Raw genomic sequence first — 27726 nt, forward strand, 5'->3', positions numbered from 1 at the left:
TGTATCGCCAGGTTCACACTGCATACGGAAGCGCTGTGTTTTTTGGAGAGGCGATTCCCACTTCCTTTCGGCGCCCATGTAACACAGGACGGGTTGAGCCTTGGCGCTCCTCAGCCGGCTCGTGATCCTCAGCTATAGTTTTGGCCTCTGACCTTTTTTCTCTGCATGCTTCGAGCAAATCTGGCAAGACAACACACTGATAATCAAATATAAACTGCATAAATGATATTTTTTATATGATATAAATGATCTGATTCTGATAAATGATAAGATATACATCCAACACTTTCCTCCGTGCTCATTAGTCATTATAACCAACATCTCCGATGTGTCCTAGTGCACCTCTAGGTCCCATCCAATTCTGTGTGTGTGTGTGTGTTTCTGTTTGCATTAGAAGATATCCATATTGTTTTTGTCATTGTGATGCTGCAGAAGACCTCTAGCATGCAGGTGTGTGTGATTATATGTGTCTTGTTGCTGTTGCTGCAGCTGATAAAACACGTGTGTCAAGAACCCCATTAGCAGAGACCAATGGTGGATATCCACAAGTAATGAGCTTTAATTTAGTGAAAGGCAATAAAAAGGATTATTTGTTTAAAGGCAGCTGCAGCGCTGCTTCCTTGTAATCATGAGGTCAAGTATCTTTATAGTCGTGACAGAACCCAACAGCAGCCCCTTTGTTTGCTATGGGCTTTTCCATGCGCATGGCTTCTAATTTTCCTTGGTTCAAAGAGGGTGAGTGTTCTCAACCTTATGTTGGACTTGGCCTCTTTAACTCGCGCAGATGCTGCACACTTTCTAGGGCTTTCATGGCCGAAAGCGTGTCAATTACTAGCCGCATCCTGCCCCACGTGAAAGCAGTAGGGTTATGTCCAAAATATGAATAATGTTGAGGTCCCTCCGGATTGCCTGGAGGCAGAGACCCAGGAATAGCATCCGTGTCGTTTCAAAGCGGAGCAATTATCTGAGCCCAGACTGGACGAATCGATTCCTGCAGACTTTTTAAAATGCTGCCGGCCAATTATAAAGGCAATGCCTTCCTTTTAGGCCTATCGTTGGTGTAGGCACCACCAGCTGATAGGACTACACCTGGAGCACTCTGCCTTTTTTTTTTTTTTTCTTTCTTTTCCCCTATTTCCCCCCCTATCTCTCTCTTTCTATCTCCCTCTCTTTTGCCTACTCCACCAGTAAGATATTCCAATTATTACTGGAGGAGCACCCCCTCCCTTCTTCGCATCATAGTCCACGTGATCATAACCACTGTAGGAACCAGCTGCTGGTGAGGGAGAGAGAGAGAGAGAGGGGGACACACACACATACAGAGAGAGAGAGAGAGAGAGAGAGAGAGAAACACCAACTCGCTGCGACTCTGAACGCACCGCACATAGCCTACAAAGTAAACGGGAGGACCGCTCCCGCTCGTGTAGGAGAGCTGCTCGTTTCACCCGTGGATACTATCACGCACTTCGTCGTCGTCGTCGTCTCCAAAACCTCTGTCCGTGGGATACTCTGGCTCCATCCTCTCGCTTTTACAGTTTTTTTTTTTTTTTTTTTTTTTTTAAAAACCTCCTTTCTTATCACCCCTACCCCACCACCCCCCCCCCTTCTTTTTTTTTAAATTTTTTTTTTTTTTTTTTTTATCTCCTTTCTCATCTTTCCTCCCCTTCTCCTTCATCCTCGAGCATCTTCCCCTTCTCGCGAGTCGCCTTGCCCGCCTGGCTAACTTTTTCCACCCGGCTCCATCCCTCACACTACCTCGCTCACCATCGCTCACCAAACCCCTCGGCAGTTTACCTCCACCCCCACTCCCCCCCTCCCACCACCACCACCACCACCAGGTCCTGCTCTTATTGCGGCAGCCTTTCCCCTTGGATCGGGCGGAACCCCCCCCCCCCCCCCCCAATTTGGCCAGACGACAACCGGGGGCACTGCTACATGGGGCGCACGGTCTCGCACGGAAAATGGTCCGCCGTCGGTCTCTAGGCGCCCCGCTGAAGCTGCCGGGATCGGAGTTGCCGGTGCGAGTCTGCGTCTCTTCCCCGCCTCGCCCGTGCTGTCGGGGCCAGTGAGAGATGGGTCCCTCCGTGGCGCCCCGACGGCTGCGCCAGTGGGGCGGTACGGCGGGAGGCTGGCTCAGGATCACTCTCGTCTCGTTCTTCGCCACTTTACCTGTGGAGCAGCTGCGCGCCTTCCCGTCCTCCCTCAGCGACTGCCAGACGCCGACCGGCTGGAACTGCTCCGGTGAGAGTCCACTTCATTGGAGGCAAAGAGTTTGTGCTTTATCGAGATGTGCAGCCGTCCCGAGTGACAGCGTCGCTCGGACCGGTAAAGCAGCAAGCATTGTTATTACTACTACAGAGGACCGGGTGAAAGTTTAGCAGAGGACTCGCTCTTATTATTGTGGCTTTACGTGTGCATCCGGCAAATACACCGGGGTTGGGAGGATAGGATTTTTAAAAAAAAAAAAAAAAGCATCATATAGCTGCATATTCTTAACACCGCAAAGCCCCGCGATGAGAGGATGCAGAGTTCTTTTTTGGGGATGTGGGGGGTGGGGAGGTGGTGGTGGTGGTGGTGGTGGGGGGGGTTGCTTGATGTGCGTTTAGTCTTGTATAGAGTTTTGTCTCGGAGCATGACAACGAGGCATTCAGCGTCGATCATGACAGAATTAAAATCACCTGGCAGGAGGGAAGAAAGGGATCAGTGAAGTGGATCCGAGGCGAAGTGAATACAGATGCATCATTTTAACGGGAAATAGAGCAGAGAGAACGGTCGCCAGAATAACGCGACGCCATTCTAATAATAATAATAATAATAATAATAATAATAATAATATCAACACTGTAAGTAATATGATACAAATAGTCGCATTAACTCAAAATCGGCCACTTGAGGTAGACGCCGTGTAACTTAAATATACATGTTTTTTTGGATCAGTGTGAGTTTAATCCCCCCAAATTCTGGAATAAATCGCCCCAAATAAATGAGGAATCTAGTTCGATTGGCGTATTTTGGCACCTCTTCCTCAAGTGTTTACTTTAAATATAAATGCAGTATTTCCTTTTTATGGGCCACCGAGCTGTAAACTTGTTTTTTTCTCTCGTCGGTTTGCCCAAAGCGATAAAAAAAAAAATAAGAAAAGAAAGAAAAAAAGAAAGAAGAAGAAGAAGAAGAAGAAGAAGAAGAAGCGGGCCGGGCTGCAGAGCACAGCGCCTCGCCTGCCTTTTGTAAATCAGCCGACTGTGCCGCCATATATTTCCCCTGTCGCCTGTCCAAGTCTGAACCCTTAAAATAGCTCCGAGCCGATTCCACACACTCATGGGCAGTAGCAGTATTGATATTATAGCTCATAACAGTCACACATCAATGCGGAAACACCGCCGTTTGCAGCCCGAATACAGTGATGTTAATATAAAGGGAGGAGGGAAACATTTCCATGATAAATATCTCACATCATAGGAATATTCTTTGACAGGATAGCTGTCAGGAGATTTGAAATATTGTATACATTTACAGTCAAATACAATTCCCTGTCAGAAGGTATATATATATATATATATATATATATATATATATATATGGACCTCATTTGGATATCAAAGTTTTTTTTAAATGGATCATGATATTAGGCTGATTAACATATGCATAATTAAAACACAAACGACAAATATTCTTGTTATGATGGTGATTTGTAACATTTTGGAGATTGCTGTCATCATTGTAAGCATCTTTGATGTTTCAATTCTTTAAAAATGAAGCTTTGGAGTTGAATGAATTAGCTCTTCTTTTTTTTGTAAATATGTTCCTTAGCAGTGGTTCACCCTTCAGATTCTCCTTTTATATGTATTGTTTTATATTGGAGGATCATTTTTGCGCCGCTGTTGATGGTGGTGATGATTTGCTCGTGACGACCGTTAATGGTACACATCCTGTCCAAATGCACACTTGCCCACCTCCCTACTTCCTGACACACTCTCAGATGTGTTTCAAGGCTTTTACCCAACACGCCTTGAGGAAGCTTAAGTGCATATATAGTCTACTGAGAATATGGCATACACTCTTGCACCCAGCATCAATTAGAATTAGTAGGACGGAACAAGTGACACGTGATCCAGCGTGAAAAAGATAAAGCCCTTTTCACTAATGATCACAATAATAAAAAAAAAAAAACAGGCAGTAATTGCACAGGGGCTTAATTATCCACTCCCTTCCTGCATATCATGCACTGTAACAACAGCACTGCGTGTGCTGCTCAGGGGAGAATGAGGCAGGCTGAAAAAAACAGTTTGGTGACGATTTCAGTGTCACCTCAGTGCGAAGACACAGACAATTATGGGCAGAAGTGTGATGGGAATGGGAATGGGGTACCAGATACAGCAGTGCTGCCGTTGAACCAGTGCTGAATGAGATTCTGTTCCGTTGAATAAAACAGTGGGACGGGGACGGGGACGGGGACGGGGGGGGGACTTGGTTTGACAAAGATTGTCATTCTGTTTGGTTTGCATCTGTGGACGGCCATGAACAACTGCCATTGAAGGCTTCTCTCAGGCAGAACAGAGGATCCCAAAATGATCTTGACACATCTTTGTTCTATTGTGAGTGCAGAGATAGACTTGGTCTTGTGATGCCTGTGGTGAACCCGGTGCATCATTGGGAGACATGTAGTGTGTAAAGATGCACTAGGCCTAATCTACATACCCGGTCTCACTCCCAACTCAGTGTCACTTGGTGTCTAATAGCGACCCAACATGCTCTAACTAACTCTAATTTAATTAATCATGTGACTCAAGCGTGTTGCTAGTCACATGACTCTTTTGTCACTTGTCAACTTCTACTTGCTCTTTTCCTTAACCTAACTAAGTGGTTTTGTTGAGTAAACCTAACTTCCTGTGAAGACGTAGGTTTATTTAAAGAAAACTCTATGTAACAAGTGGAAACTGACAAACCGTCCCTGCGTCCAAAACTGACGCTGGAGCCAGTGATCAAAAATGGGTGTTTGACAAAATGGGCGTGAGAATGTGTTGGCTAAAGGAGACATATATTATTGAAACTGTAACAGAAAAGAATGTTTGTGAATAGGGAACCTTCAAAACCAGGGGCGTGTCAAAGTAAAACTTAGGCTTCAAAAGGATTACAGAAATGTGAAATTCTTTTGTCGCCAGCCATTTTAAGGGAGTGATATTATATGAAAAAGTGTTAAAGTGTTGAAGTAAAAGTGTTAATTTGAGAATATTCTGCATCTTCTTTTGGTTTACTTTCAGTTTAAAGAAAACAATAGCTCATGATTAGGTTGATTATGATTTGACACGTCGCAGGGGTAAATAATGAAATAAGTGAGGGCTGAATTCCATTTAGCTGCTTCAGTTTTCGGTGTTGTGCATGCTGGCATACTGTCATTTCGTTACCGGGATACTAACAGACACTTAGTGACCAGATAATCAGTAACACCTGTGCTTTTTCTTTTGGGACCAGTGTGAAAAAGGCAGATTTTATTTTATCACGGATGGTGCATTGTTCAAATTATTTGTAAACATGAAAGGGTTATCTCATACCTTCATACTTCCTGCTACATCATACATTAACAAGTAAGATATGCTACCTTTCAGGCTATTGAATGCAAATTTGAATACAGAAAAATCAACCCTGGGGGGGTAACTTGGCCTTAATTCTCACATAGTTGTTCTGTGACTGAACCCCCAAATGGCTCCTGACATTGTTTCCTCACATAAGGTTTGTACGATATCCTACGAAAAGCTATTCTCCATTGTTTGTGCCTTCTCTGGGGGCAAGTGGCTTTATTTCCAGTGTCAGGTTTAGCCAGCGGACAGTCAAGACTTCCTTTCCTGAGATTTTGACGTTTGCCGCTCATGGTTGACAGTCAGATTAGGAACTTGAGATGCAAGCTCAGAGTTGGAGTTGAGACACAAAGTGTACGACCGGATTGTTTCACAAGATACCAGTTTAAAAGCAAATTTTTAACCAATAAAATATAAATCATCATCAGACGATAGCCATTGGATTCCCAAAATGCATTTTAGCAAATGTATTCCGCCTCTTTTGCTCTACACACGTACTGTTTACTTGCATTCAACCAAAGTAAACTCGAATGTGATGACTCACTACTACTCGGACTACAAACGTAAACTAGAACGCTTCAGATGGTGCCGGTGCCTACATATTCTAAATAGATGTGAATGCAGAATCTATCACAGAGATTACATGCATACGGCCTTTTCAAATATAACTTCTGTCTTCACAGGAAGACTTATGTTTTGAAAAAGATGGTGGTTAGGGTTAAAATAACGTTAGTGGCGTTACTAAAGTAACTTTTAGCACAGACCCTTCCACCCCATTTTTTTCCTATGCTCGTAATACTTCCTGCTTAACTATTACGTTGATAGGTACAAATTGATTTTGTGGGATATATGCGGATTACAGGGCATTACTTTTTTTATGTTTAGTGTGTGTGAATGGGTGAATGAGAGGCAAATTGTCATGTGCTGAACAATTGTATTCAGTTGGTCTTAATAAACTAGCATTGTGGTAAGGGAGGTATTGTTACCATTGTAATTTACCTGGTGCTACATTAATTGAGGGGGGCTGAAGTTTAGTCTGCAGGGGCTTGGGAACTGAAGGGTTCAAGATCCAGCATAGACCAAGTATGGAGTGTGGACTGGTAGCTGAAGAGGTGCAAGTTTGCCGCCTTGAGCACTGTCAAGGTGCCCTTGAGCAAGGAAACCCCCAAAATGGGACCCCGGGACTAACTGCTCCTTATACCAGGATGGGTTAAATGCAGAGGTGTACCGGTTACTATATATGCAAATGAAGATGAAGAAAGCCAACTCTTTTCAAACAAATTGGACAGTTTTATTTAATTCCAGCACAGTTGACTTTGTATTCAAATGTTGTTTAATTATCACAGTCAACCCATGGGTGGCAGTTTGCCTATCATTTTTGGCTTGTATCAGTTTAGTTAAATGAGCTAAAGCTGTGTTATCTTTAATAGGTGCACTTGCAGACTTTGGCCAAAAATCAGCTCATGTCTTTTTTTTTAATTTTTGTTCATCCATATCAAAAACAAGTTGAGGAGGAGAATATTAATATGCATCTCTTGCTGAATGCCTCCCTAAGTACCAGTCCAATTCATAAAAAAATGTATAATCACAATTGGAATAGCTGCATAAATTGAGGTATTGTATTGGCGGTACTGCATGAAAGTCAAACCAAAACGTATTTACCCCATGATATAACTAACATAACCTTTGGAAAAATTCTCGAGCTGCAGCCACAATCCCTTCTTCACTGAACCCTCCTGCTATTGTTCACTCTGAAAGGCCACAGGATGCTTTGATAGTTGAAGTGACAGGGATGAGTGCAGAATATGCAAAGCCCCCTGTAAATCTCATCAAGTGGAGTGAATTACCAGTAGTCTGGGGAGAATCGGCCATCTGCCTCCAAGATTTGTCAACACGGAGGTCAAAAGTGCCTCCCTTGCATGTAGGTCCACACCTCTGAGAGGAAACAGCAGCAGAAAGCTGTGTAATAGAATAAGACATGGCATTGAAAGGGAGGTCTAATCAAAAGTTACTAATTAGCAACCGCCTGCTTGAGGGAGTTGTTTACCTGAAAATGCTTCATTTTCAGACTTGCTGTAATTTAAGTAACCGTTCTGATTACTATTTGTTTTTTCTAAGTGCTTTGAGTTATTGTGCTTTTATAATAACACGATGAGGGCTAAACTATAACTCTCTCCAAGGCAAACATTTGAAAACCTGTTGCAAAGTTTTAGAAAAAAAAAGGCCGTCGAGCATTAGAGAGGTCAGGAAAGGATGTCTCACCGCTGTGGTTGTTCAGCCTTCATTATTAATTTAGTCTACTTAATTATTGATCAGAACAATGCTTAAAACAGGGTGGGAAGGACTCCTCGTTCTTCTTAGTGTTGTGAAATTCCAGGTAGGTAGGAGGAGATGCATTTGGCTGACAAGCTCTCTCTTTTAGACAAGTAAGTGCTTGGCTTGCCATCTTAATCGTTAGCATATAAACATTACCTTTTCAATATTTGATGTTTGCCAGCTTGTTTTCGTTAATTATTCAGCTCACTGTAATCTCCTCCTGGAACGGTAGGGCATGAGCAGGAAGTGTAAGTTTTCCAGGCCTCTGACATCTGCAACTTGGGCTGTGCACAGAACCCTGCATCAACCAGCACCCATTAACATTGTGTGGAAGACGTTAGGCGGTATTAGAGAGACAGATTTAATTCAAATCGGTATACTTTTCATTTTTAAAAAATGCAATAGCTGGAATCATGCAAGGGCAAAAAGTCCAGGTAACGTACCAAAGATGAACAAAAAACCAAGTAACATCACACCTTGTACCACACGACAGCATATTATGAATATCATATAAATTGTTACAATTATCTGAAGGACAAGAGTCTGTTTCATTTCATTTTAACGTAACAAAAATTACTAAAGGGCTACTTCTATGTAGCATTACAGATTTTTCTGCTGAGTACTAAATGTTTACTTCGTTTTTTTTCTTTAATCATGGCAAAAATGTATTTGTTCAGGCTGCACAAAATCCAGCCTGTCAGGAAAATCGAGTCCACAGGTTGCCCTAACAGACAAGAAATGATGCTAGCTTTTGCCCATGGCCAAATCTGAGACTGAGTCGGTCTCTTTCTCTTCTTTGTCTCTTTCTGTCCCTTGCGGTACACACCATAAAAGTAGTGTAGAGTCTTGTATTGGTGAGAATCTTCTTACTGTAACTAGCTAGCTGCTTCTTGCATGTTAATTAACATTGTCGGTCACTACTCTTGCTGGTTTAAATAACAGTAGTACTAATAGACTACTTGTTTTGGTACTGCCTGATATGTGATAGCAAACTTAACAACATTGTGATGTAAAATGTCACAGCTTTGGGTATCAACAGCTAGCGTGTTAGGCATCTTTAGCTAACATGTTAAGTATAGTTAGCTAACACGTCAGGCTTTCACCAAGACACCTGCCTACTTCTCCACTGGTTCTCCTCCACCTTCCGTTATTTCTTCTAATTCTTGCCTTATCATGGTCCCATAAAAGGCTTATAAGAATCTGTTCCGTCATGTGCGTATGGATTGGCTACATATTTTGCACTTTATTAGTGTGACAGCTAGGATTAGAATTATTGTTCGATTTAGCTTGGTTGCTAACCCTTAGCTCCTAAAACCCTTATGTGTGACGCATTGTCCAGTTTCTCTGTTTTGAGGTGGAATACTAGCTTACAAAAATGTCACTGAAGTGGAGCCTATACATATATATTTTTCCACATTTCACAACTACAGATTGCCTGTCGATAAAACCAGAAAAATATAAAGTGCCTGTGTAGTAAAAGAAAAGAAAGCAAGGCCTACATACTACATTGCTTTCCCACACATGAATGAACTCTGGCTGCCATCCAATTTGGCGGAAACTATCCCAATCTGGCAGCACTGCCAAAAAGTTGCTCCTAAAGCCGATGATTTTGAATCAGAGTTTAGTTATTAGCGATTATGACAGTGTGCAGCTTTTCACATCATTTTAAACAATCGAATAAAGATTCATTGACTTATCAAGTCCTCTTTGATATTCAGTACTTCCAAAGCTTGTTTCCATCAAAACACTTGGAAGCACAGTGGAAATGCTCATCTTTAAAGATAATTCTTATCAAAAGGATGTTGTTTAGTCATTAGTTAAAGTTTTGGAGCTCCAAGCCCAAGCGTTGGAAGGAAAGTGAACACTTACTGTCACTCTTCTGATTTCTATACTTTTACTACACAGGCACTTCATATTTTTCTGGTTTCTCGACAGGCAATCTGTAGTTGTCAGAACTGAATTTCAGCTCAGAAATGGATCCCAAGGAGACAGAACAATAACAGTAAATGCTTTACTTTGTCAAATGCTGCGGATGTTGATGTTACACTTGACAGGTGTGCAGTGCTGTCAGGGTTGGTATCTTTACATGCTCAACAAAGAAAACGATTTGTGTTGGACAAACCTAGAAGCTTAAGTAGTAAATGTGGACATTTCTCTTTTGAAAGAAAAAACAATTGTCATGTTTGGATTTAACCATTGCTTTGAGCTATTACAAACACAATAAGTCTCCCTCCCTAGAACAATCTCCCTTTATTTTAGCATATGACATATGTTAATGCTTTGATGCCATGAAGAAATTGCATTTTCACCACAAATCTTGTAAATAGCGATGTTGATGTTTTCCAAACATATGCACTCGGATTGCAGAATTCAAAACAGCTGCCACTTGAGAGAATCTGAAAAGGGATTGTAGCAATGACTAAATTAGTTTCATGGGTAAAAGACAATGTCCCTAGGATGATGAAAACTAACTTGTATGTTGGGGTGATTTAACGTAATTTATTACTGTGACAGGTACAACATTTTTTCAGAATATTGCATTCCCTAAGCCCTTAACTGACAAGTATGAGAAATTGCCATTCAGGTTGTACCAGTACTGTAAATCTATATTTGCACCTGCTTTAAGGCAATCATTGTCATACAACTAATTGAGATTTGTGCTGACTTTTCCTTGAAGCCTAAACCCTGTTGGCCCTGATGCTTCTGAGGGGTGATCATCTGGGACATTTATTCTATTATGTTTTCTACTTGTTTCATTCAGAGGCTTGACATCCATAACAAAAGCTGGTGCGTCATTTGCTTCTTGTAAACAGTTCACAGAAATCGTTTTCTTTGTAATTCTAGTGTAGAAAAAGTCTCCTTTATTTATAAGTCTCGATTGCACTGTTGCTCATGAGGATGACTCCATTGGTAATGAATCCCCTCTAAGTTGTTGTTCACCAGTGATACATGTGTTCTTCTTGCTCACTGGCTCCTGCCGATGTCCAAGCTGCACATCTGTTTCTTGATAAAGAAGACAGTTTAATGGCATGAGGAGGAAGCCGCATTCTCTCTTTTTCCTTTTATTTATCGTTTTTCATAGCCTGCTGTCCAGCTGATCCCTGAAAAACAAAAGCTAAAATATCAAACTATCAAATTAGTTGCTTGGAGGAATTTCACACACAACAAAACATTTCCCATTTTACAAAGAGTCTACCAGATGGTGTGTAAAGGATCTGATATTTTCCAGTCATTTATGTACACCTGGCCAGTAGTAGGATTGTCCTCATAACAATGCCTCTCTCCAGTGGGTAGCACCATGCCAGTTGCCGAGGTGCCAATTTTGTTTTGTGGCTTTCCAGATTGCCTCGTACAGTATGGCCCTCTTTCCGTCTCGGGGCTTTGTTCCATCCACGCTCTCCAACCGTCGAGACCTCTCATGTCACTGTTCTTGGCTCGATGATTGTATATTTGCACAGAGAGCTTGCACTTTATGGTCATTCAGGACCCTGGCGAATAGCAGGTTCCCTTTGAACATTGGGCCTCTCTTCCAGGGGGTATCATTGCCTGATAGGTTGTTCCATGCCAAGGAGGGCTTTTAGAAGTGGAAAGGGCATCAATTATTACAGTTGGGTGACGGAATGTGCTGAGTATAAGTGTCCATTATAATAAGGCTATGTCTATGAACAGAAAATAAAATCTCCGGCTCATAATGTCGATGATAAAGAGTCCAGAGCTGAGGACATTGGGAACTTTTTGGGGGGATGAAACCTGGCTGCTTTCTGCCACGTCATTGGGGTTCATTTCGAGTTAAATTAAACTTTTTTTATTAGATTACAATGCTTGGGAGGTTTTGTATCAATAGCACCTGGAGATTTAAACTTTGAAGGAGGTTTCAAAGCCCTTTTTAATGAAATGGTGATTATTACTCATACAGCATTTCTTTTCTTGTGTTTTTTCTTGCGTTTTTGCTGATGTAGATGGCATTGTAACTGTCTTTTGAATGCAATTATCAGAAATTATGAATCATCTTTGAAACAAACATTGGACTGCAGGGGATTATAAGAGATTTTTGTTCATACGGAAGTTGCCTGTTTAAATAAAGTTAATCAAAATAACCTGAAAGTTAGTTATACTACTTTTAAGAGATCTTCGTACCTAAGCATTTTCAATTCATATTCCCTTCATTTAACTTACATGGGTAAAAATTTGTTGCATGCGTAGCTACAGAGCAGGAACTGAGACAAATAATGGGACAAGCCGCACATTGTTCATAGTTGAACGTCAAAGATAAGTATCTTTTTAGATCTTCTGCTTAACATTCCAACTATACCACGCATTCAGGACTTCATGCACTTGTTAAATTACAACATTTCTCATATTTAATGCTACATTAAAATATGACCTGCATATAGTAACAGGCTGCACGGTGGTGTAGTGGTTAGCACTGTCGCCTCACAGCAAGAGGGGCCCGGGTTCAATTCCCGGGCTAGACAACCTTCTGTGTGGAGTTTGCATGTTCTCCCCGTGTCAGCGTGGGTTCTCTCCGGGTTCTCCGGCTTCCTCCCACAGTCCAAAGACATGCAGCTAAGGTTAATTGATGACTCTGAAATTGCCCGTAGGTGTGAATGTGAGCGTGAGTGGTTGTCTGCCCTGTGATAGGCTGGCGACCTGTCCAGGGTGTACCCTGCCTTCGCCCATTGACAGCTGGGATCGGCTCCAGCACCCCTGCGACCCTTAACTGGATAAGCGGTTACGGAAGATGGATGGATATAGTAACAGCTATATTATGTCATTTTAAAGAAATTTAGCTTAAAGTAAATCCGTCTGTTTCTTTGCCCCTCATGCACCCTTGATCCAAAGGTGATGACAAGAGCTTGACCGTGAACTTTCAAGGCCAACAGCAATATTCACTTGTGATTATTACATATCTTATATTTCTTTCATCTACACATTCATCAAAAGGCAAGAATGCTTCAAATGAAACAGTAATATTGTTATCAAAGATGATCCTAAACTTTACTGGAAATCAAATACTATAAATACTAAACAAAACATAGAAAAACAATATGTCAATCTCAGCTTGAGAAAAAATAAGGATTAACTACCAACATCAGAGCCGTTCATTCATGAATGCCCTGTAATTCTGTTTTGCATATCTGTGATAAGCCTATATAACTGGAATATCAGTCAGGCTCTAGTGTCTCTTAAAGCTGATGAAGCAGATTTTAGATGCATAATAATGATTTTTACAGTAAGCCCTCTAAATAAATAAGCAGTATAAACAAGCTGAGTATATATATATATATATATATTATATATATATTTGTTTTACTACACAGCATTCCAAAACATGGTGTAATCAGACCCATTCGTGTTATCATCATTAGTACCCCCCCCCCCCCCCCCCAACAAGTGAAGTCATAGGGTTTGATGAAAAATAATTATACTGGAAATGTTTTGCTCCTCATAAATTAGCACCACTGTGGCCTGTGCCAATATGTTCAGTATCTTATCATAATGAGTTTAACTTTCTCATCAGTAATTAGAATTTACATCTATGGCAAATGGAGTAAAACCTTTGCTTTTTTAACTTGAAATTAATTAGATGATAATGTTAGGTATATAGGTACCCACAAGGATATATCACAATGCTATAACAATCATATTTTCTGCTCTATGACAGCTGGATGTCATGTGATGTACACCCATGTACTTTGAAATGCAAAAGCCTGCATGTACATGTTTTTTTGTTTTTTGTTGTTGTAAGCAATCAGTTCAGGTAGACTGATAGCCCCGAGCTCCGTCTAGTCTCATGCCCATGTGACTGTTTGATTTGATTCAGGATGCTTTGTTGGAGTCATTTGAGCTCTCTAACGCAGCCCGAATCGGATCATATCCCAGGTTTGCCTCTCCAGGACAACGCCCCGGAGTCAGCCTCGTTGTACACAAACAAATATCCCAGAAACAAACTGAATAAATGAGTAGAGAAGCATGACGAATGCAAATGCTTCCATAGATTGAAATCACATGCAGTTGCCTCTACAGTCACCACATGTCACCTCTATTAAACACCAATGGGAGATTGTACCGACGTATTATATAGCTCTGTTCACCACCACCATCATCAAAACAACAAACGAAGAAATATCTTTTGTTCATGCCTTTAGTAGAGTCCAGAGACTCATCTCTTTTACATGTATTTCATCATTTTGGCAGCCAAGGACAAGAACGTGTACCAGCATTGTCTTTTTTAAAAGTGCACAGCATGTGATCAAAGAGTGCATTGTGCTGTGGGAGCCATGACTAATGGTGGACACTCATTATGGACGACCCTGGATAGGGCTCAGGTTAGAGTTGCTTGAGGGCTGAACAGAGAAACACTTAGTCACTGATGTCTCTTGTTGGCTTTGGTCCTCCAGGTTTTGATGACCGGGACACAGACCTGTTCTTGTGCGACACCAACACATGCAAGTTCGACGGGGAATGTCTACGAATTGGGAACATGGTGACTTGCATTTGTGACTTCAAGGTAAGATCTGTGATTTTTCTATTTTCTATTATTTGTTTTCTCCTTTTGAATTGTATTTGGTGTTAATATAGTTTTCATTTAATTCTTTTTCGACCAGAGGTTGTCCAATCATAGCTTAGCAACCATAATTAGTTACGGCAGGCCTGTGAAGCTTTGGATTTTTCTACATCTTGAAGCAGTGTGCATCAAGCTGTAGTTACAACAATGGAATTGAATACAATTGAACAAAAACACAATCAAATGTGTAGGGAATTAATTAAATAGGGTTTTATTTCCACCTATATCAGATGTGATAGTTAGCATGATTAAGCATGATTGAACTAGCCTACTACCTACAGTTGCTATGTTCAGGTGACCCATCCAAGGCAATTTAATTGAAAGCTTTACAGTATTAGTTCATGGGGTTACAAGTTATGAAATAAAAGCCATGACACATCCACTGGGTTATATTTCTTCGTTGTCTGAAACCAGCCTCTTGATGCTATCAGAGTGTAGATAAATGTTGGATTTGGTGAGGTTTACTAGAATTATGTGTTAGATTCTTGTAATGTTGAATGTTAAAACATATAAGTTGCATGATATGAGGAAAATATGCAATAACGCAGTTAAGTATAGCAATTTTAAACAGATATTACTTTTTTCTGTTGTGGGTGGCTGCAGTAATAAGTTGTACAGTATTTTTGTCAAAGAAACAGGCATGAAGGACAGGAAGCTTAGACAAGCACGTTGTCGACATCTTTAATAAGTTGCTATGTCTACTTAAAATGATTCAGATGTCAAATGCTCACATGGGTAGAGTCACAGAACTTAAAAATACTCTTGAAGAAGAATAAAACTGTCTGTAGGTCTAGAATACTTTGCCCATGGCACAGCATATGTTAATAAAAACAAATGTAACTGGACAGATATGTTGAATTGAAAGGTAATATATTATTTAAGGGAAACAACAGTTTAAAGAGTTATCTATATAATCAACTGGATCGAACTCCATTGTCTTGATTGGACAATAGTAGCCCCCAGGGGTGGTGGTTTATGGCTCGCTGTGAAACCCCATGTCACTCTTCTGGACCACTGCATGCTCTCCACATTCATAAACAAGACTGCCACTGATGAGACCAAAGACTGAAAGGCCCTCGTTAACGGCATAAATCTAGGAAATTATGCTCTTCTTGATAATGACTCATACTTAACTTTACGACCAGACCCGTAATAAAAAAGGAGCAAACCAGTCAGCCGAGTATTGATTTTAGTGTAATGTTTGCAAGCTTTGCCGACTCGTATGCTATGCAGGGCCCCAGATGAATGGAGCCACTGAGATCTGAAGACGTAGCATGTGTTCTCATCCGTCGCCTTTATCGGCACGTCATCAGCGCAGCCAGGCACTAGGCAGGCTGGCACCCGATTGGTCAACAGCTTTTATCTCAATTTTGTACTTCCCTGAGAGCGAACGTTAACAGAGGCCTGTAGATAAATGACATTACAGCTCCATTCCTCTTCAGGAGATCTCACACTGATACCGCTGTCGCTGTGCACTGAGGCGCTCTCTATGCTGGCAGAAAAGAGCAAGTCCTATCACAATTTCTGGCTTAATACCATGGGCTGTGAGGTCAGCTCATCTATGCATCTTCTGTTTGTTTGTGCGGACGGTTCATCAGTCAACATAAACATGACCTTCCTGGCCTAGCAACTGTCGCCGTGCCCCAAAATAATCAGTCACTCTCAATCCGTGTCAGATCAGCAGGTCCTAGATTTCTCTCCTGTTGGCAGGTCATTCAGGGCTGTCTGAGGAGAAATGAAAGTTGTATAAATTCTAGTCTTGGATGGATTTTCTTTGTTCTAACAGAATCTATGGATGTGCACACTCTCACACGCACACAGAGAAAAAAAAACCCAAAGGAAGAGACACGCAAGGGGCTCTGTGAAGAGGAAGTGAGTTTGATGTGGTGGAATCAATGGACACTATTCATTGCCAAGATGCATTAGATTCGTCTCACACTGGCTCTTGAGAGAGCCAAGACTTCCACTCACTAGCCCGAGTCAAACTGCTACAAAGCAACATGCCCTCAGGTTCCTGAAAATTAGCATGCTTTTTTTTTGTTTTTGTCAACTGACACCTTACCCTGACTAATCACATAACATTTCTTTGTAATTCATCTCCCAGTAGCTGCTGGTAAAAGCTATTGTTGCCAGTATGGTTTCGTTAATGTCAGGTCACGGTGCCGATTCCCTGAAGAGCCGACCGTTCTATAAATATGTGCTCTCATGGCGCTGTGAAAACACTTTGAGTAAAATTGTCCACCAAAGGGGTAAATGGCACATTTCATTGCTTTCTGTAATGACGCTTAGTAATATATTCTTGGGGTTTGGGGAGTCGAGATTTGCTTATTGTTACACAAACTGCAGTTGGACTGTGATTTTCTGGTGTCTTTTGTTCAGTTTTTGGTACAGAAGACCTCTGCTTACAGTTCTCGATGAATGCAGTTTACATACGGGAATAGCCAACAGAGAGTTTACTCGTTTTGAAGCATTGTTTTAAATACAACAAAAGACACATTTTCCAAGTTCATTGCAGAACATTTGACCTACCGTTTGCCAAGACCAAAGTATCAAATTGAATGTTTGCAAATGTGTGTATTTGGAAAATTCACTTGGCAGGGTATTGTATTTAGTTTTTTTTGAGACCGATATTAATAAAGTAGTTCTTGTGCAACATCTGTTGCGAATTAGTGCAACAGGACAGTTATTTCAAGTTATGAAGGAGAAGGTAGCGTAAGGAACCCTTCTATCAATCAGGAGCATAGCAATCCATAGATGCATGCAGTTCTGAAAGAGGACTACAAAATATATATAATGCTAATTTACCATTTCAAAACATCCATGACACTGTGACACTAGTTGCACATAACTTATCAATCATTGTTTATTAAACCATTGTTTATAAATGTAAGGGATTTGATATGACAATCTGCCGACAGTAAGTTAAAATGGCAGACGGTCGAAAAATTCATATAAATGCATTGCACGAGTTTTGGGGGAAAGATTATTGGCAGCAGACACAACCAAAGCATCCAACGAAATGTGTGCCAGCACATCTTTTGAAAGTTAAATTGGCAGAAAGGCGTCTTGATGTAGATAATGTTTTTGAAAGGCGTTCAAGTCATAAAGGGCAGGGAGTTGGACAACTCTGTGTGCACTTCTGGGACTGATGCAGAAGGTTTGTTCACAAATGAGATGCTACACTGCAGCAGATTGCGAGTGGAATATCTGTAAACGTTGCCCAAGGTTTGAGGAGACTCCTGCGGAAGATTATTTCAGATGAATGGGAGACAGATGTGAACACGGCAGATGTAAGTGATGCGAGGGGTCGTTTATGTCAGGATTACTTACAGCTCAGTGCTGCTGAGTGGGTCAAAAAATGCACTTCCAGTCCTCCAGATAGAATGGATTTAGTACATTGTGTCAATATTTCAAGAAAGTTCAGCCAGTCACTGCAAATTCTTTTTCTATGGTTGGCACCGGTAACCTCACACCACCTTTATTGTACGGATATAGTACATCAGAATAATATCTGGTGGGTTTCAATTCGCAGTCAGGACAACATTGTGGCATCAGAGACATAGCCTGCAGCCTGGTAGGATATCTTTGGGTTTGACCCCAGAATGGTGTTTTTTGCAGAATAGACAAGACAAACACACAGTTGTATGCTATGATTCACTGGCTACTGGTGGTGCTGCTTGAATACTCAGCCCTCTATATTGCTACAGGCTTGTCGAGAGGAAGCTCACTGTGGGCTGGTAGATGACATCCACATTGTTTGTTAGGATTGTGTTTGGACAGTTCAGTCCATAACACCACGCTGAGTTATGATGTAGAAATGTTTGTTTTTATGTAAGAATTGTAATTTTGTAAAAGTGGCTATTGACTTATTTTTGTGACATTCGTGAGAAAGATCTAAAAATGGCTATTAAAATTCACAATTGCTCAGGTAAACACAATTATTCCATCCATAGAAAGCAAAAAGCAATAATTGTTTGACTGCAGAGTTCAAAAAGTAGGTTTCACCCACATTCAAAATGAAACAAAATATCTACCACAATGTGAGGTTTGCAGGGAAGTGTTTGAACGGTAGTTAAATTTAAATGAAAAGTCAATAACATCAACATAACTCTGAGAAATGTATGTCTTTTCCTGCTGGCTGTTTTTAAAACTCTAAAGATCTCATTTAACGCTGCTTCTAATAGGGTCTAAAAACATAATTGACATTATCGACATTGCAGTCACAAAAATGTATTGTACGTTTAACCAATATTGCTGGATCTCATCATAGATGAAACGGTGGCAGTCTTAAAGGGCCAGTGTGTAGCGTATAGGGGGATGTTTTCTTTGACGTATAATCACCTGAAAATAAGAATCGTTGTGGTTTTGTTACCATAGAATGAGGGTTTTAAATCTACATTTAGAGTGGAATACGCTATGTTGCACTGCCATTTTTATACAGTTACCCAGAACAGACAAACCAAGCACTGGCTTTAGATAGGGTCCATCTGCTTTTTCGCATCAGCCACCGTAGTTGTTCTACTCGCTTGTCACACTGTTTCAGTTGTGGTTGGTTGCAATTTGCAACCTCACCTTTCAACGCCTCCAAGTCCTAGGGCATAGATATTTAATGCTCTTATTGGCACATTGAACATGAATGCAAAATGAAAACATTCTTTAGTTGGGCCCAAATCGTCAATATTACATTTGAGACCCTCCTCACCAGACAAATAACAGCATTGGTTGTTCATTGAAATACTTACAACAACCTATGTATACCTACAGACTGGCAACGCTGGTTTCTTTTATCCAAGTAACTAAATGGTTTTAGATGCCCAATACCTAACCCCTATGTCTTTTGTTGTTACTTACTTGGGAAGACGTGTTGCACAATAACACAAAACCTGTCTTTTCCAAATGTCATTGATGCTTAACTAATCTCACTGGAGTTAACAGCTAAATCTGGTGTTCAATTTCAATCGTTATTATATCAATATCTGTGCATATGTCAGCCGATTAGTAACAAGGAATTGCAGTATACAGAAATGCCAAACTAGATTTAAGGGCAATTAGTGTCACTGTTTGTCCACGAGAGTACATTGTGAAGTTGTTATTCAAAATTTAAAACATCCCAATAACTACAGTATGTATCATGGTCACGCTTCTTTAATATACATTTTTTTTCTTTATGTATTGTGTTTATGTTAAAGTAATACGTTTTCTTCAAATAGTTTGAGCTCCCAAAATATCCCAAATATCAACATGAATGTCATGAATAGTTGTTACTGGGGTTATAACGCGTGTGGATCCTAAATAGAGTAAAGTCTGCATATAACACAGTTGGTGTATAGTCATTCATTTTGGGCTTCATGAAGACGTCCAAAGCAGAACCCCACTTCACACTGACCATCACGGCTACAAAGACTGGGACAGCATCAGTTCCCACTTTAGTGGCTCGTAGTCGCTCCTCCACGTACAGACAGTATCCTCTGGCATCCTAATGTACATTCAGTTCGCATAGCACAGTTATCGACTTGATATAAAATAACTTAGAGTAATGTTGGCAGCACATTTGGTCTTCAATATGCTCCCTGCTGGTTGTTTGATGTGGCTACTATTCGCTGTAATGCCCGACCTCAAATTGCTTTCCCGCCTTTCGCTGCCAGAAGCCGTCTAATGTTTGGGGTTGTGATGGCCGGGACCCGCTGCAGCTCGCGGCACTTCAAACAGGGGATGAGAGCTAAGTGTGGGTTCATATGATGTTGATGGGAGGGTGTGGAAGGGCAGCGCGTCCTTCACATTGCACTAAACATGGACCTGTGAAAACGCTTTGGCACACACCTTTCAAAAAACACACACGCGCAGGCCACAGAGTACGCTGCCCAGAGAGCAGGAGGACGACTGACCCACCCACCTTCCCCCTCTCTTACTCTGCATACAAACATCTCCACATCCACAGAAACAGGTTTATATAATAAGAGGGTAAAAATAATGAAATACGTACCATTTCACAGATTCACACACACACACACACACACACACACACACACACACACACACACACACACACACACACACACACACACACACACACACACACACAGGCCCAGGTGGTACTGACACCGGCTTCTGATGCAGTCCCCATTCCATATATTTGCATTTATTTATCTTCCTTTCATCCAGGGCCATGTTAACGGGCTGGGACTGGGATTCTGGGTAATGGTGAATTTATTTCCTGATGCAGGCCCAAATAAACGGCTGCACTTGGGAGCTGTAACTGCAGGGACCCTATACAAAGACGATGATGGGCGTCCATCTGTGACCAAGGTGACAGAACGCAAAACACCAACCTCATCTCAGGGTTGCTTATCAGACTTTTCATAAAGCTGAATGCACCTTTCTTTTCACACTGTGCAAAATCAGTTACAGCAACTGATAGTGAGTGGTTATAAGATAGCTGAAGAGGGCCCTTCCCACATCTAAAGACTAAAGGCAAGTGGATGCGCGTCGCTTTTTGAAAGAAAGTCATTTTTGAACAACCTTTAGAGTATTGTTTTCGGGTCTGATTTGTTTAAAGACATATCCACACCATGGTAGTTGTATACCTATGAGATTACAATGTGGAAAAAAATGTATTTGTAGCACTAACAGTAAGAATAACCCTCATCCTGCTAACTGGTGTCCCCGCACGTATATTTGTCATATTTCACAGGTACTTTATTCCATCATTCCAAATACATTTTATCCATTTTTCAATAAATGTGTACCTTATGTCACCATATCATTGTTTTATGTTTGAATTAGTGCTTTCTAAATTCCATTGTATTGGAATCATCAGAGGCCCCACTCAGCCTATGCAGATTTAATAGATAAGATAGAACAGATAGATCAAATGTTTGCCATGGCTCCTATTTTATAGTATGACACACTATCAGGATAGCAGTACCTAGTGGCAGAAATATGTCAGTCATTATGTAACCTTCTTAAAATTATAAATATTTGTATTTTTCTTCAGATGACATTCATTGCATAACTAATAATGTTTTGAGAGGAAAACATTTTTGCTATGATGGGTATTTCTTCCAGTATTTTATTCTTGGCTCAGCGTTAGGGACCTCAGCTGAAATACTTTGTAAATTAATCTCATTACTGAAAACCATTAAATGGCATTCTGTTACCTGACCATTTCTGGATCTTTTGCTGTTGCTAAAAAAAAAAAAAGTATAATATAGTGCTTTCTTTGGTTTCATCAATATATATATATATATGTATTTATTTTTTTCACTTTGTTTGTGCGTGCCTGCCACAGAAGCTCGATTCATTACACTCAGATGTCTGAGACGACTGCTCTGTGTTTTTGAATTGCCTGTCAGGCTTTTAGTACGTATAAAGTCCTCTTTAGAAATAGATGTTATTTCGTGTGAAAGGTTTGCTTTTACGTGGAGAACAAACTGTCCAATGGTTCAACCAGCCTGACAATTGAAAGGGCAGAAAGAGACAAAGCTCCCTCTGAGCTACAGTTCAATAAGAATAGTAGAAATCACCAGTCATTGGCGAAAGAAACTGGAAGCTTAGCATCAAATTGTGTGCAGATTTAAATAGGAACAGGTTCATGTTTTATGTCAAGTGCACAATCATGATGACTAGCTGGAATATTAATAAGTGTGTTGCCGAAGCAAAGCAATTGTTAAAACGTCACAATAGAAATAGAAGCTTAGTGTAGGGTTAGCAGAGCCCAAATGCAAGGACCGTTGTGGTTCAATCATGATCTAGGGTCACTTTTGTTATTGTGAGAATTGAAGGGTATTTGGAATGGGAAAACAGTTCCAACAGTATTCTCCCCTGGCATCTTTTGGGGCCAAAACTATTTAAAATGTAAATAAAACATTTGGAGTCTGACTTATACTCTTTTGTTTTTCCAGTCACTTCTCCTCTGAACAGTATGTGGTACTCTAACGAGTTTCACTTTGCATGTAGGAGAGTTAAAGTATTAAAGAATCAGTTCGTCCAAATAAAAAAAAAAAAGACCATATTTTACCATTTACTCCAAGTGGCTTCACTCTATGCAGATAGATTAGGTTTTATGTGCTAAGGCTTTGAGATATCCATCTGAAATTTCTGCTGAAACTGCAATATAATGGTGGTGAATGTCATTTTGTAGTTCTAAGCATTTCATCCGGTTTCAAACTACTTTATATGGACAAAACTACTCTCTGTGAAGATCTTTGGATTATCTTGAGTAGTTTTTGTAAAGGTTACTGAGTTTTTTTTTCTTTCACTGCTACAAGGAGACAAGCAGAACTTCATTCCCCTGTGTTGTATTAGAGTGGCAGCAGAATTGAGTAAGTGTGTTTGCTTCCTTTTATAATTTGGGTCAATTAATTGTTCTCAGGTTCTCACATTCCTCCTGTCAGGTGTGTCTGTGTTGAGGCACCACCACCCCTTGTGCATGATAAATATGCCAATTAAAATCAGCAAGATGGGTTAGCACAGGAAGCAAGTTTCTAAACCTCATGTACTTGGTATGAATATGTGAGGGAAATGCAGTCCAATCAAAGCGTGTGTGATGTAGGAATCGAGCGTTTAACAAATGCTAGACTGTTTCATGGAGTGAACTGTTGAAATAATGATGTTTGTGTAGCATGTGCTATCTACGATAGTGTTAATTTCTCTCTGTCAGAGATTCCTTAGTCATTTAAGGAACAGCATGTATCCGTTTTGTGAACGTGTATGAAGCTGTAAGGTACGGTGGAAACTCACAACTGAATTCCTTCTAAATTTTAACTGCAATGTGCTGCTGCAATCAATGCAATGTTGGCGAAGATGAGGTGATGTTCTTCTTTACTAGAGTGGTCAGGTGCAGGGCGCTTGTTTTTCTCCTCAGTGCAGCCCTTTCTGGGGGGGGGATGGTGTCAGTTTTGTAGCCCATGGCTTTAATGCAACACTTCTTATTTAATTCTGGGCTGCAACCAACTATTATTGTTATTATATTTCTTTCTGCAAAGACAATTATCAATTACTTCCTTTGCCTATGACATGTAATAAAATATTGAATATTCTCCCAGGAGGCAAAGGGGACACTTTCAAATATCATGCTTTGTCTGATTAAAAATAGTCCATAACTAAATATTCAACGTTCAGTTTACAATGATATGGATCAAAAATAAGTAAATCTTTACATTTAAGAAGCTGCAAAAAGCAGATGTTTGTCATATTAGCTGGAAAGATGTATCAAAAAATTACTTAATTATCCATATATCTGTTCTTTACTGAGAAAAAGAATACTAGACCTACTTTACATTGTTTTTTTCCGCATCTTTGCCCGATGGTGCAATATATTTAATGTGATATTTTCTGATTACTGTTTCGAGACTTATCATGTGGTAAAATGTTTTTCATCTCAGGGCTTCCGTATTAGTGCACTGTACATCATCACATTAGGTTTTGAATAGCTAATTCTAATCATAACTTGCCTTTCCTGATTAGAATTAGATTGAAACACAACAGACGTGGTTAAGTATGCTCAAGGCGGGCTGCTCCTTTACACCTCATCTCCATCCATCCAATATTCAATCTTACCACAGCCGGGCTTGGAGTGGCCTGTTACATTCCGACCATTTAGTCAAGGCGGAGAAGGGAGACGCATGACTCGGGGAGGAATTGTGTCGAGCGTCTCGACTGAAAAAAAAATGGAGCATCTGTGTCAGCTCCTCCGTGGCTCTGGCTGGCCTGTCAGACACCATTACAGAGGAGCCTGTCTCCCGTGACTCGGCTGGGGAGACTCCGCAGGGACTGTCGGGCTAGGCCCTAATCAAGAGAAGACTGCCAAGCGGTTAAAGAGCAGAAGCACAAGCCAGCCACCTCCCAGTCTCCCTCTATCTCGCTCCATCTTCCCGTTGTCACAGTATCTCCCTTCTCTTCCATCGCTCTCCGACTGTCTCTTTCTCTCCATCGCTTGTCCAAATAGTTCACCCTCCCTTGTTCCTGCCGTCTGGTACTCTCTCTCTTTGTCTTCCCTTCCATTGTAAGGACTTGACCAGTGTTGGTAAACAGGACAAGGCATCATGGGAGAAGAGTTTGTCCCTTACCCAGACAATGTTTGACAAACCCTCTGTCCAAGAGGTCTGTGGAATACAACACAGTGTCAAGAGCAGAACAGATTTGTCACACCGACGGCACTCCTCAGGGATCTATTGTTGGTTTCTTGCTCTTTTTCCGATTCACCTTTTCTGACCCTTTTTGCCTCTAAGTGTCTGGGGTATGGTGGCATGGCTTTGCTCAAGTTTTTCTAAAGCAAAATAAAACTTTGCTGGGTCTCTGGAACACACCATTTGTCTTCAACTGTTTTTCAGTCGCTACTAACTTCAGTGAAAATCAAAGCCAATCTCTCCAGGGAGACCAAGTTTCATATAATTGATTAATATAATTGACCCAACTCTGTAGGCGACCATTATCTCAGACACACCAACCACAACACTTGCTTTTGTTCCTTAGTGAGACATCATTAGGGCATTGGTTGTCCCGGTTTCCCACATGAAAGAAGGTCAGTCCCCCAGCAGGAGGCTAATAATATGACAAATAGCTCTTTCAAGACAGGGATACAGGATAAACCAGGTTGACCTAACTGGGTTCAACACCTGCTATCGAGTTCTGACTTTGATACCGTTCTCCCAACTGACACAAGTCCAATTTTTGGGAATGGATGAATCAGTGAGGATAATTTCATTATTTTTATTTTTATAGCCACTTGACTACACTACATTTTGCTTTTAAAGGCCAGTAATGTGCCTTACCTAGTCTTGTTTCTAGATGAATTCTTCAGATTCAAAGACAAATTTCACTGGGGAAAGGTAGAATTATTTACCAAAACATTTCTGAGGCCGAGTAGGATTAATTGGCTTTGGGATAATGGTTATTGGATCATTCGAATGTAAAAATTCAATAGGCATTCAGTTTTAACCTTGATGAAAACTTGATTTAAGTATAGGACATGCTGTAACAACACAAGCAATTCAATACGATATTTGAAATATATATGTATTTGTCAACACAGGTTCATTACCTGAGTTGTATATGCAAATAAATAAATAAATGCCTAAAATTGCTCCTACTATTCCCATTCATTATTCAACAAATGGCGAAAACAATTCTGCATTGCAAGCTTCAAGCAGCATAAATGCCATGTTTCCAGCATGTTTTACCACATTCTCACAGTTTGACTGCGCAGTGCTTTTTTTGGTCAACTCATTGCACCCATCTCATTGCAGTAGTTTCTTTTGCCTAATTCCTGTACATTTTGTAAAATTGAACGTTTCATTTGGATGGAAACCTGGCCTCAGGGAAGCCACACCGGATATTAACCTCATATTAAGCAGCCTCATATGAAAGGCTCAAACAGAATACATTGCGCTGAGTTCATTCATTAGACATAAAACACAATCCCGCCTCTCTGAGCTCCCTTACTACCCCTCCCCCGGCACTAGGTCATGTCACAAACGCTGCACCAGACGTCAATCACATGACGACACGGGGGCGAGCTGATGGAAAGGCAGAGGGCGCTTCAGAGACGCGGAGGAATCTTGGGGCGGGAGCGTCTGCCTCTTGTCATGAGCCACAGGTGCTCTCTGCCACCAACATAAGCACGGAGACGTCTCTGTCAGAGTTGATAAAGCCGATGATTTTGATAAGTGCGAGGAGGCATAAGTAAAGATTGCGCTTGGGGGTCTCGGCAACTGAAGACAAGTTGTGTGGAAAGCAAAGGCAGTGCTCCCACTTCTGATGAAACCAGAGAGGGGTTACATCAGAAGTAGAACGCGCTGGGCGGTGTCGTCTCCATCCTCCGAGGCTAGCCCTAGTTTCGTGGAGATGTTTATTATTGATAGAGGTGGATGATAGCCTTGGGATGAATTGCATAATCTAGAGCCGCCTCTAATGGATACAGGAAATGGATCAGGCTATCAGTCAGGTCTCTGTGGATGAAGGATGTGTCTTTGTTTGTATGTGTGTCCCCTTTGTGCATACATGCATGTGTGTTTGTGTGTGTGAGTGTGTGTGAGTTTGCACTGAGGCTGGGCAACCGAACCATGAGCATGTACAGCAAATCCCTGATAACACGCATCGTGTGGACGCGATAACTTAAACTCAAATGCATCTTTTTAAAATTGCTTTAAAAGGGCAATTTTTACATTTTAAAGGGTGTAACTCGGCACAGTGCTGAAAACAAAGAGGAATGCGGCGCTCTCCCAGTGGGAGTCTATAGCACATATTGAAATGTAGACACACAAGCACACAGGAAAACAAAAACAGCATTCTCAGAGGAATGCTCTGTGAAAATGTCAGTTTACGCTTCTTTATGAGCCTGGCTCTGAATACATTTGAAATCAGCTTGAGCACAATTGCTGTTCCTGCATTTGCTTCCATATTTAAATGATATGCACTGCAGACATTTAGATCAATTAAGGGGGTTAATTTGTATTCAAGTTGTATTTGTCAGATAACTCTGAATACTGTCCATGCATACGTGTGTGGTCTGCTCATGTTTTCTTACCAAAGCTAACCGATAGTACTGATAATAAACATCTAATAAATTAAAAAAAATTGAGCAATTTTAAGCTTTAAATGCAGCAACGTGCTTTAAATTCACCTGCAAGACGGTGTGATAAAATACATTTATTAGAACTATTCTGGGAATTACAAGAGGGTCACCAAACGTCATGAATTTAAACGAATGAAAAAGATGCTATTCTCCCACCCTAACAGGTGCAGCAAACAAAATAAATGAATAGAGATATCAATCAAAGGCAGTCTGCACATGCCCTCACAAACCTCAGAAGAGGTCTAATCAGGCACCTTTGACGCTGGACTGTGGGTGTTTAGGGCCTTTGGAGACGATAACGCCAATCCACTCATTGATGTAAATAACAAAAGCAAGCACTCCGACTATCTGTATGTACTGCACCGCTAAGCATTGTACATCAAGTGGTTTTTGATGAAAATACCTGGTGGAAAACATAGAGGGAAGAGTTGACTGAGACGAACACTATCATGAGCACATCCATCACGGCTAACCAAGACTTTTCTTCTTCAGTATTATGTGTCTGAAACGCACATCAAGTATTCATGCTGAAGGTTTTTTTCGCCAAGGGTAAGAATCAGCAGAGACGTGTTAAATGTCAGACCACTAATTGTTTCGGTCAGAGCAGCGTGTGCTGCAACTAAGTGTGTGAAGTGACAGAAAAGCCAGGATTTAAACAAACAAACTCTCTTTAGAAAAAATCTCTCAATTGC

The 27726-nt window shown here is 40.9% G+C and overlaps 1 protein-coding gene across 1 annotated transcript in view; it reads left to right on the forward strand.

Moving 5' to 3' along the window:
- Window positions 1–1919: 1919 nt before the first annotated feature.
- tmeff2a (transmembrane protein with EGF-like and two follistatin-like domains 2a) overlaps window positions 1920–27726 on the forward strand; it is a 105077-nt gene continuing 79270 nt past the window's right edge. Inside the window, exons 1-2 of the mRNA XM_054615629.1 lie at window positions 1920–2241; window positions 14294–14403. Of these exons, the coding sequence (XP_054471604.1) occupies window positions 2073–2241; window positions 14294–14403 (279 nt within the window). The 5' untranslated portion in view covers window positions 1920–2072. The remainder of the gene's footprint in view (window positions 2242–14293; window positions 14404–27726) is intronic.

The sequence above is a fragment of the Anoplopoma fimbria genome, chromosome 16 (genome assembly GCF_027596085.1).
Source record: "Anoplopoma fimbria isolate UVic2021 breed Golden Eagle Sablefish chromosome 16, Afim_UVic_2022, whole genome shotgun sequence".
In the NCBI taxonomy this organism is placed as follows: domain Eukaryota; kingdom Metazoa; phylum Chordata; class Actinopteri; order Perciformes; family Anoplopomatidae; genus Anoplopoma; species Anoplopoma fimbria.